The sequence below is a fragment of the Cnephaeus nilssonii genome, assembly GCF_951640355.1.
Source record: "Cnephaeus nilssonii genome assembly, chromosome: 7".
Lineage (NCBI taxonomy): Eukaryota > Metazoa > Chordata > Mammalia > Chiroptera > Vespertilionidae > Cnephaeus > Cnephaeus nilssonii.
Window position 1 is genome coordinate 32,515,129 of NC_137078.1, and position 12,144 is coordinate 32,527,272.

A 12,144-nucleotide genomic window follows, 5' to 3' on the forward strand; every position below is an offset into this window, starting at 1 on the left:
AGGGCCGGTGGACCTAGTAATACCCATGGCTTCTGGTGGGGGAAGAGACATCTGGGCCTGTGTTGGAGAGTGGGGAGGGAGCCCAGGGCTGCCACGTTCTAGCTGTCTGACCTCTGGCAACCCTTCCGGGTTCAGTTTCTCTTCATAAAATAAGCATTCCAAGTAACTCAGGCTCTGTGAGAGTGAATTTGTTCCTTTAAGCCTGACTGACGTCAACAGCCTTCTAACCACTCTTCCTGCTTCCCCCTTTGCCCCACCAGTGATCTTTTGGAAACACGATCTGATCCCATATGTCATGCCCCTGATTAAAACCCTACAGTGACTCCTTGGGGCTTTTATAAAGGGATTGTCCAGAACACCCCTGGTTTTAGCTCAAAAAGCCTCGTGTTCCAGGAAACCCCTCCATTAGTTGGTCACACTAGAGAGTCTAGCAGAGTAACCCATCTGGTCCCCACCCACCTTCCTAGTGCTCATCTCTCACCATTCATCTCTGTTTACCTACGTAATTCAATGCACATTGGAACTACCTGGGTAGTGTTTGACACAGTGCTGATAGCCAGCCCTACCTCTTGAGAATCTAATTCCATTGTTTGGAGTGGGGCCTGAGCGTGGGCATCTTTTTAAACTCCCCAGTGGCTCTAAGGCACAGCCAACGATGGGAGCCACTGCTCTATTCTTGCAGATCTCCAGACCCCACATGCTGTTTCCTGTGTTTGAGTACACCTTTCTCTTGTGTTCCTCCTGTTGGCTAATTCCTGATCATCTTCATCCTACTCAGGATTCTCTTTCTCCAGGCAGCCCTCCAGGAGTCCTCCAGGCACACTTAGCTACATCCCTCCACTGGGCTCCCGGACTACCTGGGCTTGCTTCATTAGAACATGATCATTCTGCATTGTGATTGTTGGTTTGCTCCAACCCTCTCCCTCATTAGGTCTTGAGTTTCCTTCGAGAAGAGATTTTATCTTTCCTCCTTGTATCCCTGGAGCTAAGCAGGCTCTGGCACACTGCAGGCTCTCAGTAAGTAGTCGGTGAACAAATTAATCAAGACAAGGCCATCTGACCTCTTGTGAGTTACATTCTAAGAAAGAAACATCAACACAGCAACCCTAGTGTATTATAGGAACAAGAGGTCAAGGAAAAAGCAGATCCAAGTGCCATATAATATTTTAATGATTTTATAAACAACTTAAGTGAAATTCTTAGTTTTCCTCTTCTGTAGGTGATTTTTTTTTCTGTTCTGGGGGAGAAAAAAGATATATCAGGAAATTCCTCCTTTACTGGCATTACCTGTCATAATACTGTGATTGGAAATGGTTCTCTGACTAACTCATTCTGGCCCTCCTTGTTCTTCCCTCAGCTGGCCTTCCTTGCGTGTTTGCAGAGAGGCAGGAAGGTTCACTGTTTCTGTCTTTAAAACTCTTTTATCGGCAGGCTTTCTGATCTTCAAAGCAGCCCGTATTCAATGTGACCCCACTCCCTTGACTCCCATGCTGGGGAGTGAGAGCTGTGGGTATTGTTGTCATTTTGACAACTTGCATATTTGGACAGCCTTGGACAGCCGGATTGTACAGACCTGGCTAAATGTGCAGGATTTAAAGCAAGTCAGCATTTCCTAGCCCGCTTTCACCCCCAAATCTAGACACATTGAAAAATTAACACCAGACTCCAGAGTTAAGCAAACAGTAAGTTTATAGATCCCTTTGCATTTGACCCACCCCCTGGGGCAACAGCCCTTATCCTTTGCCCCTTATTGCAATTGAATCTTTGCCGTTGGTGTTCCTTAAACTCTCCCAACCTTTGTGATTATCCGTAGTGCTTAGTCCTGGACAAATTTGAAAGCTACGATGATGAGATCCAGCTCACACAACGAGCCCTGTCTCTGCTGGAGGAAAACAGATTCTGGGCTGGTGTGGTGTTCCCTGACATGTATCCCTGGACCAGCTCCCTACCACCCCACGTGAAGTACAAGATCCGGATGGACATAGATGTGGTGGAGAAAACCAATAAGATCAAAGACAGGTGAGGTTTCAGGCAATCTCAGAGGGCCCTGGACATCCCCAAGATGTAAGAGGCAAGGAGAGGGGCCACCCATCTCCTCCTAGGACAGGAGAGTCACTTGGAAAGGCAGAGGAACACTTTGGTATCAAAGAACTAAACTAACCAGTTGGTGGGGCCAGGAGAGCTCAGATACCCTCTCTTCATACCCTCAACTCCGCACTTTTCCCTGACTGGCCTTTGTGCAACTTGGAGATACAAACCTCTATGTACTGAATCATCTTCATATGAAGATTCTGCAAATGGTGTTTCTTCAGAGTCACGGAGAAATTACATTTGGTACAGAGTGAGAGATTGGAACTGGACTCAGTCTCTAAATTAATACAGTTAAATGAGAGAAAATAGGAAATCTTGTAAAGCTCAAAGTAGAGTCCTTGAATGAAAGCAATTACAAGTCACGTTGTGGCTAATAGTCATAACTGAGATTTAAAATGTAGCTAGAAATCAGAATTGGATAACTTGATTGGGGAAAGGCTTCCAGAGTGGGTTCTGAGTCACCTTGTGCTTGTGAGGTGTCCATTCCTCTTCCCATCCTTCACCCCTCCCTCCGTTTTTTTCTTAGGTATTGGGATCCTGGTCCCAGAGCTGATCCCGTGGAAGATTTTCGATACATCTGGGGAGGGTTTGCCTATCTGCAGGACATGATTGAACAGGGGGTCACAAGGAGTCAGGCCCAGGCTGAGGTTCCTGTTGGAATTTACCTCCAGCAGATGCCATACCCATGCTTCGTGGATGACTCGTGAGTGGGAGGCTCCAAATCCCTTTCGCAATGAACTAATCAGTTTGCGGGGGGGGGAGGGGGGGGGGAGGCGTGGGCGTGTGTGCTCCACAGGTTTTAGTCTCTTTGTAGAGAAACCGGGGTACTAGGTCCAGCTTGGAGAGAATGGAGCTCTGACTGAGGAGTCTGCTTCTCCCAGGCTGGCTCCAGGCAGGGCCAGATGGGCAAGTGAAGTGGCAAGGAGAAAGGAGTTGGTTTTGTGGGTGGAAAAGGGAAGGTGAAAATTAAATCAAATGAGTGAGGTTGGGGGAAGGGATAAAGGCTTTTTAAATTTCTACTACATAGTATGTTTGGTATGTGGAAGGGTTCTGGTCAGTGTTTGCCCAATGATTGCCAAATCAACAAATGAGAACTCTGCATTGCAAGTAGGTCTGGTTCCTAGGAGCCTCAGAATAATGCAGCTCCTTCCCTCATTAACATTCCCATGATGTATGCTTAGTGAAAAGGTGGAGGAATGTGTTGGATGAGCTCAGGTCCTCCCTGCCTGCCCACCCCCATTCCCAGGCCTGTACATTTGTTGGCCAGTAACAAGCAAAGCAAGTAACGTAGTGTTTTCTGAAAACGCATTTGGGGGATGGTAAAGAGAGGGACAGAGAGGCAGAGGGGGCTGGGAGGGCTCATTTACCATGGTGGATGGGGACAGAAATGCTCCCAGGACAGAGGCAGAGATGTACAATTGGCTTAGGGATTCAACTCCTAGAAACAAACAGGGACGTTCACCACAGTGTTCATGTGTGTCTGTGGCGGAGAGAAACACGCACAGCCTGAAGAAAGGAAGAGTAGAATTGTCAGCTGGCAAGACAATGAAATAAAACCCAGTATGGGCACAGGAAACCCTCTTTCAACATCCTAGAACAATCCTTTCTCCTTCCTTGACTGACTCTACAGAAGACTACAGAGATAACAGTGACCATTCTGTATCAGTTTGGGTTGCATCATTACAGAGATGGAAAGTGAAGCCAGGGGCAAAAGCCCAAGTTCCACTTTTAGGATCAGAATAGGAGTGGCTGGCAAGGTAGTGGGTAGACAGTGAGGAGACAATAAGGAGACAATAAGGATTCTGGCCATTCAGTGTGTGAGAGCCCTCTGGTGGCAGGTCCCAGAAGTGCAGGATTTATGAGTTTATAATTCTCTCCCTAGGGCCATCTTGAATGAAATCCTCCCATGCTATAATTGGGCCCTTCCTGTGACACCCAATAGTTTTCAATAGATAATAATTCCAAGGGATTTACTAGCATATCAAGCACAGGGAAAACAGGTATAAAGTTCACAATAAAGTAATTCTAGATGGTCAAATCTACCCTGCTTGCTGGAATGGATAGCCACAGATTTACTCCACAGGTACGTGGCTGGTGGAGTCAGTGGCTATTGGATCACTGATTGATTTGTTGGTGGCCCTCTGAAAGGGCCACTCTGATTAGTTATTTTGTGCATCTTCCTGCATAACTGGGGTTTGATCCTCCAGGGTAGATAGTGCTACCCCCTTGGGGAGTTCAAGTATTGATCTCACCACCACTAGTTCTCTTTATTTGTGGTCCATATTCTTGGGCTTCCATGTCAGTTGATATATATCTGTCTACTCCAGTCACATGCCACATCAGCAAGTCTGCAGTACTTTCCTTCAAGATCTTACAAGTAGGTATATACTGTGTAACATATATAGTACAATTTTATTTACACATTTTACTTACAGAGCATTCATCTGAGCCAACCAAAAAGCTACCATCCTGCTCTAAGGAAAAAATAATCCTTCAGGGGAAAGTGCAATGTATTAAAGATTCAGGCCCATTGGAGATTTTCCTGCCTTTCCTATACCAGGGCTTTGTTCTTAACACATTCATTCAACAAACATTTACTCTACCTCTACCAGGTACAGGGAATTCTACTATTTTGCTTCTCTCCTCTTGCTTCAGTTTTATGATCATCCTGAACCGCTGTTTCCCTATCTTCATGGTGCTGGCCTGGATCTATTCTGTTTCCATGACTGTAAAGAGCATCGTCTTGGAGAAGGAGTTGAGACTGAAGGAGACCTTGAAAAATCAGGGTGTCTCCAACACAGTGATTTGGTGTACCTGGTTCCTGGACAGCTTCTCTATCATGTCAATGAGCATCTTCCTCCTGACAATATTCATCATGGTAAGCCAGATGGAAAAGGCCCAGAAAATCCTGAATAGTTTTGTTCCTCCCACCTTTATGCCTGTTAATGAAATTGTGCCTAGATTAGTCACCAAGAATTGTATGATATGCAACTGCCCAGCCATTTCAGCCAAGGTGGAAGAAAGAGAGATAAAGTCTCACCTAAGAAGCCACTGTGTCATAGTATCTTCCCTGCTCCTACTTCCCGCCCAGAGAGCCACAGTCTACATAGATTTTCTAGCCCCTTTCCATGGATTATCTGTAGAAGCTGCTGTTAGCAGAGCCCAGAACAGGATTATTTTATGTGTAAAGGGTTCTCTCCTTTTTAAACACAGAAGAAATTAATACAAAGAATATTCCCTTGGGATTACAGTCCCAACCACCAGCTGGGTTGGGAATGTGGAGAGCCTTTTCAGTGTATTAGGAGAGGGGACCTGTACTGTTTAATTATCTTCATGGTCTGACCATTCATGGTTTGACCACAGAACATCCTGCTGACTGCAGAATCTTCAAGACCTCTGTTTCAAAGGATGGAATTTGGAGCCTATCCTTTCTCAGAGATAGAAGTTTTATGGCCTCCGACAGCATGCACAGGTCCATCCTCTGCAAATTTGCAGTTCCTTCCTTCACAAGCCAGACTTGGGAATAAAACACTATTTCATTATTTCACAATTACTGCATACTATTTTATATTATTTCACGCTATTATCCTTCATTTTTAGTTCCTCCAGAGTGATAAGGACATAAATTTAGGTAGTTTTTGGTATTTATTTGGTGAGATTTGATAAAAGTTTTAGACTCAGGCTTTGCAAGCTCCTGATATGGTGTCACCAAGCTCATTCTGCCTCTTTTACCATCATCATATTCAGTGACCCTTTGCACTAGGCAATGTGTATTGACCCACAGACTCTGGTTAAGCGTATGCCATCCATGCTGGACCATGCCTGGTGCCTACCTGGTTCATTTATGTTCTATTACATATCCTGTCCAACCAATACATATCCATTTAAATTAAATCCCATCCCTTCCTTATGCAGTAAAATGTACTAGGTCTGAGGGGTTTTGATTTTAGTGTTGCACTCAAGTCCAGTGAACTAGAGCACTATCAAAACCAATGCTACCCTAGCCAGTTTAGCTCAGTGGATAGAGCATCAGCCTGCAGACCAAAGTGTTCTGGGTTTGATTCCAGTCAAGGGCACATACCTTGGTTGCAGGCTCCTCCCTCGGTCAGGCCCTGGTCAGGGCACAAGCAGGAGGTAACCAATCGATATGTTTCTCTCTGTCTTTCCCTCTCTCTTGCACTCCCTAAAAACAAAAACAAAAACAAAAAACAAAAATCCATGGAAAAAGATCCTGAGTGAGGATTAACAACAACAACAACAAAACTAGTGCTGGTGTAGAGGTCATTCTGATCCACAGAGTTGAGGGAAAGCTGAGCACCTTGTCTTTCTCTAGGCATCCCTTGTTCCTTCAGTCTGCTACTTTCCCCACTCCCAAGACATTTGTGTCCTCAGAACTAAAGGAGTCAAAATGCATAAGCATCTGACTTACACAAAATACACAAACCTGCATGACGTCATGCAATGACCATGAGACTTGTTGCTGGTGACATTGAGATCTGCCTTCCTAAGAATGAGCACCAGGACTTCAAAGCTTCTAGGATGTGAGGTAAAGAATGTTCACCACGAGTTGCTTGTACAAAAAGCTTCCGCCTTGTGGGAACCAGAACATTGTTCTACTAATGATGGAAACAGAGCTTTCTACAGCAAAATAGGGTTTTCCTTTTAACGACACTCCCATCTTTCCCTTGTCCTCCCTTCCCACCTCAGCTATGCAGGAAAGAAGCTGGAAGCTGGCACAATGGGAAGGTTCACTTGTTATTCAAGCTTTTAAGAGCAAAAAAGAAAAGTGGTTTTTACAGGAAACCAAAGCCAATGCTTGTTGAATCGGTCAAGTGAATTTCATCTCTGCCTTCAATCCATGAGAAATTAGAAAGCCCTGGAAGTTTATTGGACTTTGCTTTGAGCTGAGATAAGAAATGGATTTCATTCTTCTGAGAATAGCAACAACCATCTTAAAATTCTTCCAGCCAAAAGCCACAGGTTTAGCTGTGGACTTGCTTTTATTGCACTGTGTGTGATTAAGGAGATTAAGGGAAAGGAGTGAGCTTTTCAGGGTAATGTAGAGACCTCTTCGACACAAAATCATAAGCTCTGAGTCTTTATCTTGACTTTTATTTAGATTTCCTCAAAGTTTAGTTATAGTTAAGCATGGATTTCTTCCACCTCTCTTTGCCATTTGTTTTATTCTATTTTTAAAAATCTGTTCTACCAAAGCCCAGCTGGCATGAGAGCATGAATGGAAGAGAAAGAGTAGCAACAGCAGATAAGTAGCACATTTGTTCTACTCAACTCTCAAATGCCCATGACAAATCTTGCTAATTGGTCTCTCTTTTCCCCTGAGAGGAACCCAGTGCTGCAGGGCACCACTACTAATGATTCAGAACCAGTTCAAGAGATGAACCTTATTTGTATCTTTATGTTTCAAAGAACAGGGCAATATATATATATATATATTTGGAGTTATGTGCAAAGGGTAAAAATCCTCATAGGATGCCATAGGAAAAAAGAACCAAGAAGCCCTAATTCATTTTAACATTTCAATCTGTTCTATAATGTAACTAGCAGCAGCTCATTTATTAAAAATAGCTAGTTTGGATCTATTCTTTATACAGCCAAAGTGATTAAATCATTAATTAATGTGAAGATACTGAGTATTACTCACAGGTTCTGTGAAATGAATGTGTATAATATTATGGATGAGGAGCTATTAATCTACTTTCAAGTGATATGGATTAATTACTGATATTTTCACCTATGTGAGTGACAAATCTCAGAATACAAGTACAAATGATTTACTCAGTAGGCCAGGTCCCAGGCAACATGTAAAAGCTTATTGAACGGTCTCCCATCCCTCTCTTTTTATTTATTTTTTAGCATGAACCCATTGCTGCCTTTATAGGCTGTAAAATGAGTTTCTCGGCTAATTCCATCTCCCTTTTTTGTTCCTCATCTGCTAAGTATACCCCAGAGCTGTTGATGGTCCAAGACCCCTATGCAGATCTTCCTCCTCTGCTCAAATCCCACCAAGAATTTGCTTAATTAACACATAGTAACTAGTTGGTACTGATAATGTGTTACCCTCCTATGGAAATGGCATTCATAGAATTTAAGGAACTCAATATGTTAAGTTTTAAATATGGAAATTTAGACACCAACAACAGGCTGGTAGAAGAGATCCCTCTGGGGCAGAGGGCTTCTGAAGTTCTTGGATTCACTGGTTGAGGTCATTCCTTGAGAGGGACGGTCACCCCTGGATCTGGATAGAAGTTACTCACTCAAGTGGCCTCTTTGGTTTCAGCATGGAAGGATCCTGCATTACAGCAACCCGTTCATCCTCTTCCTGTTCCTGCTGGCTTTCTCCGCCGCCACGATCATGCAGTGCTTCCTGCTCAGCACCTTCTTCTCCAGGGCCAGCCTGGCCGCAGCCTGCAGTGGTGTCCTCTACTTCACCCTCTACCTGCCTCACATCCTCTGCTTCGCCTGGCAAGACCGAATGACAGCCGACCTGAAGATGGCTATGGTGAGGGACCCAGGGCTCACCCCTGGCATGTGATACAATTCCTCTGATGGGTCTATAGCAATCTAAGAGGATTGACCCACCTTTTGAAGGGATCCATTTTGCCTTTTGGCTCAAAGGGAAGTAGTAAGGTTTAAGGACACCGGGGGTATAGAAGTGACCTGACAGTTCCTCCCCACCAAACCTGCTTGATTACTCTGCCCTGGGAAGTAATTGAAAACCAGTTCAGCTTGTAGGTCCTTTGTGTGGCCACAAGGGGAAAACAGCCAGACCCATTTCACTCCGTTTTCTTTTCCTGGCCTTTGACAAGATTCAGAAGTAAGGGAGCTTGCCCCCCTAACTGTTCTGTCCAGAAAGATATTTCCATGAATGAAAAGTTTTGTTTTTTGCCAAAAGAATTTCAATGGGAGCAGATCTCCAAGTGTCTTTATCATACTCCACCATTGCATGCAGAAAGGGGTGCAGAAATAAGTCGGTCCAGAGTCAGGCTCTCTTGCCAGGAGAGGTCTCCAAAAAATGAAATTCTGATTGCACAAGAGACCTCTTAGTTCATGATTCCCAAACACCATTGTTTTTTCTTTAATCATTTTCAAATAGGCTATTTCCCCTCTCCTTAACCAGGCTAAAGAACTTCTGGGCCCTGTGGGGTGCAATTTCCCTCCAAAATCTCCCTGTCCACAGTTCTCTGTGCAGTACAGTTGGGAAGGGCTACCACCTGCTTCTCGTTGGGGAAAGATCTGAGATCTAAGTTGTTCTCACAATTCAAACTTATTTGGCTCCAGAGCTGCCAGGGCATCTGCCTTTTATTTTTTGTGTTAAATAGGAAACTAATTGCTGTATTTATAGCACCCAATTTCTAAAATAATCACAATGGGCTAGTAGCAAGAAATCCTTTGGACTCTGCCTGGGGGTAGAGCTGGTCAATCTTGGTATACTGGTTAGATGATCAGTATTTTGAGACCACAGCTAGATTCTTGGGTGTGTGGGTCCACCAGAAAGCTATAATTCTGGCAACTGTGTGGATCAGGGCTGGGCTGAGATTTTAAAAATGATTTATGTGAACATATAGCTAAAGAACCCCTTCGTTTTGCAGAGAAACATTCTGAACCCAACCTTAGGTCCTCCAAACTATGGGTAGGCCTCTGAGGAGAGGAAATGGGAATAGCTCATCCCTCTGCCTGTGCCTATGTGCTTTCTGTCATGTCAGGGGCCACCATGAGGATGTGGCTGGAGAACTTCCTCTTAAGGCATCCTTCTCTGCACAGTACCTATTCACTTGACTAGTACTCTCCACAGAGAACCTAAAAAAAGAGTGTCTCCATTTTGGAGATGGGAAAAGGTGAGATAGTCAATGTTATCTGAGACCTTTCTGGGCTCTGACAGATCTCAGAAGGTCATGAGACCATCCCTTGAGTAGCCCCTTATCCTGCCCCAGGAAACCGATGACTTTGTGGACCCTTCTAACGGGATTCTCACAAAGCTGCTCAAGTTAGCTTCTTTGTTCTTAAGAATGAGGTAGAAAGGAGGGGAAGGTAGGGAGGAAGACATAAGGACCTTTGGTCTTTCAGTGTGCATTGTGTTTGTCTTCTCCATAAAACAACTGTGTTCCATTGATCAGGTGAGAGGTGGCCTAGTGGGTAGTAGACAGGGGTCTCTGAGACCTGGGAGGCATTCCTATAATTCTTGTGCTGTGGGAAGACTGCCTTAACCCCTCCCTGGGGTGGTTTTACACCTGAACACAATGAGGACCCTCTCTTGGCCCTTCTCCCTACCTTGTGAGCATCTGAGCACTGTTGGGTTGGGTAAGAATCCCTCTGCTCACCTCATGTGCCCTCTTTGCCCACTGCAGAGCCTGCTGTCTCCTGTGGCATTTGGCTTTGGCACTGAGTACCTGGCTCGCTTTGAGGAGCAAGGCCTGGGACTGCAGTGGAGCAATATTGGGAATAGTCCCATGGAAGGGGATGAATTCAGTTTCCTGATGTCCATGAAGATGATGCTCCTCGATGCTGCTCTGTATGGCTTGCTTGCCTGGTACCTTGACCAGGTGTTTCCAGGTAAGGGTTTCTATTCATTGGGTAAAAGTAAGTGAGTCCTTCAGCTCCCCAGCCCTACCTTTACATCTAGTTTAAATCTCATCTTTTCTAAACTCTTTCAATTTGGGTTCTCAGAACCAGCATTTGAAACTAAAATCCAGGAGTCAAAAATTCGCAAGTGAACGCTGCTGACTCCACAACTGAAACAGATCCAGAATCCAATCTCTTGTCCCCATCTCTACACAAGGTTCCCAGTCCAGGCCTCCTTCTGCCGCTACCACCTCCTACCAGTCTGTTCTCCACACTGTATTCAGAGATCCTTCAGCATCTAGGTTACACAGTGTTAACCTTCCATTCAAGTCTCTCCAGTGGCATTTCCTCTTGTTCAGAGTAAAATCCAATGTCCTAACCCTAGTCTACAAGACTCTTCATTACCTGGCTCAACTATCTTCCTCATCTCCTATCACCCCCATGTATCTCTGCTGCAGCAACACAAGCCTCCTTATGGTAGTTCTTTAATACACTGAGTTCATTTCTTCCTCAGGACCTTTGCACCTGCTGTTCTTAGTGTCTGGAGTGTTTCTACACACACACACACACACACACACACACACACACACACACTCATATCTGCAGGCTTGCTTCCTCACTTTGTTCAGGTCTCTCGTCTCATGTCATATTATCACTGGGATCTTTCCAGACTGAAATTATCTAAATATCTAACCCAATGTTAATAATAATCCTTTAGTGCTAATGTTCCCTTATCCTACTTTGTTTTTTAAAAATCACCATCTGACATGTTATTTCTTTATGTTTGTGTATTAACCTCTCCTAGTAGAATATGGACCATGAGGACAGGGCCCTGGTCTGTTTTGCTCACTATAATAGTTTCAGAGCCCAGAATAATACCCTACTTTGGGTAGATAAATATCTTCATTATGGAAAATCAGCCCCTGAATTAAATTTTGCTGTTTGCATATTTTTGTATTTGCTTTGGAGAAATCAGATTTTCCTTCAAATTAATCTTTCCTGGTAGCTAGAGAAGTCCCACCTCCATTTGAGTGGTCTCCAAGCCAACCAGCAGCCACCTTGTGCTAAGGAATCCGTGGCTTGGCTCTCGAAGCTGTGGCCAGGAGCTGGCAGGGGAGAGGGAGACTGAGCCTCGTCCCTGGCAAGGGACAGGTCTCAGATCATCTCAGGGCAGCATTTGCTGGCAGAAATATGAAGGCAGCAAGTCTGAAATAGGACAAAGATCATTAGGCTGAGTCAGGAGGCCTGGGTTTGGATCAGGCTGTTATAACAAACTGGAGGCTTAAAACAACAGAAATTTGTCATCTCACGGATTCTGGAGGCTAGAAATCCAAAGTCAAGTAGCTGGCAGGGCCATGTTCCTTCTGAAACCTGTATGGGAAGGACCCTGCCTTACCTCTTCTTAGCTTCTGGTGGCTTCTCAGCAATCCTTGGAATTCCTTGGATTGTAGATGAGTTGCTAAAATCCTCCCT

The 12,144-nt window shown here is 44.6% G+C and overlaps 1 protein-coding gene across 11 annotated transcripts in view; it reads left to right on the forward strand.

Annotated features, from left to right (window-relative positions):
- ABCA4 (ATP binding cassette subfamily A member 4) overlaps positions 1-12,144 on the forward strand; it is a 108,279-nt gene that overhangs the window by 39,400 nt on the left and 56,735 nt on the right. For all 11 annotated transcript variants that reach the window (XM_079778077.1, XM_079778079.1, XM_079778073.1 and 8 more), the window contains 5 exons: positions 1,814-2,019; positions 2,618-2,794; positions 4,747-4,969; positions 8,390-8,611; positions 10,458-10,662. In XM_079778077.1, coding sequence (XP_079634203.1) covers positions 1,814-2,019; positions 2,618-2,794; positions 4,747-4,969; positions 8,390-8,611; positions 10,458-10,662 — 1,033 coding nt within the window. The remainder of the gene's footprint in view (positions 1-1,813; positions 2,020-2,617; positions 2,795-4,746; positions 4,970-8,389; positions 8,612-10,457; positions 10,663-12,144) is intronic.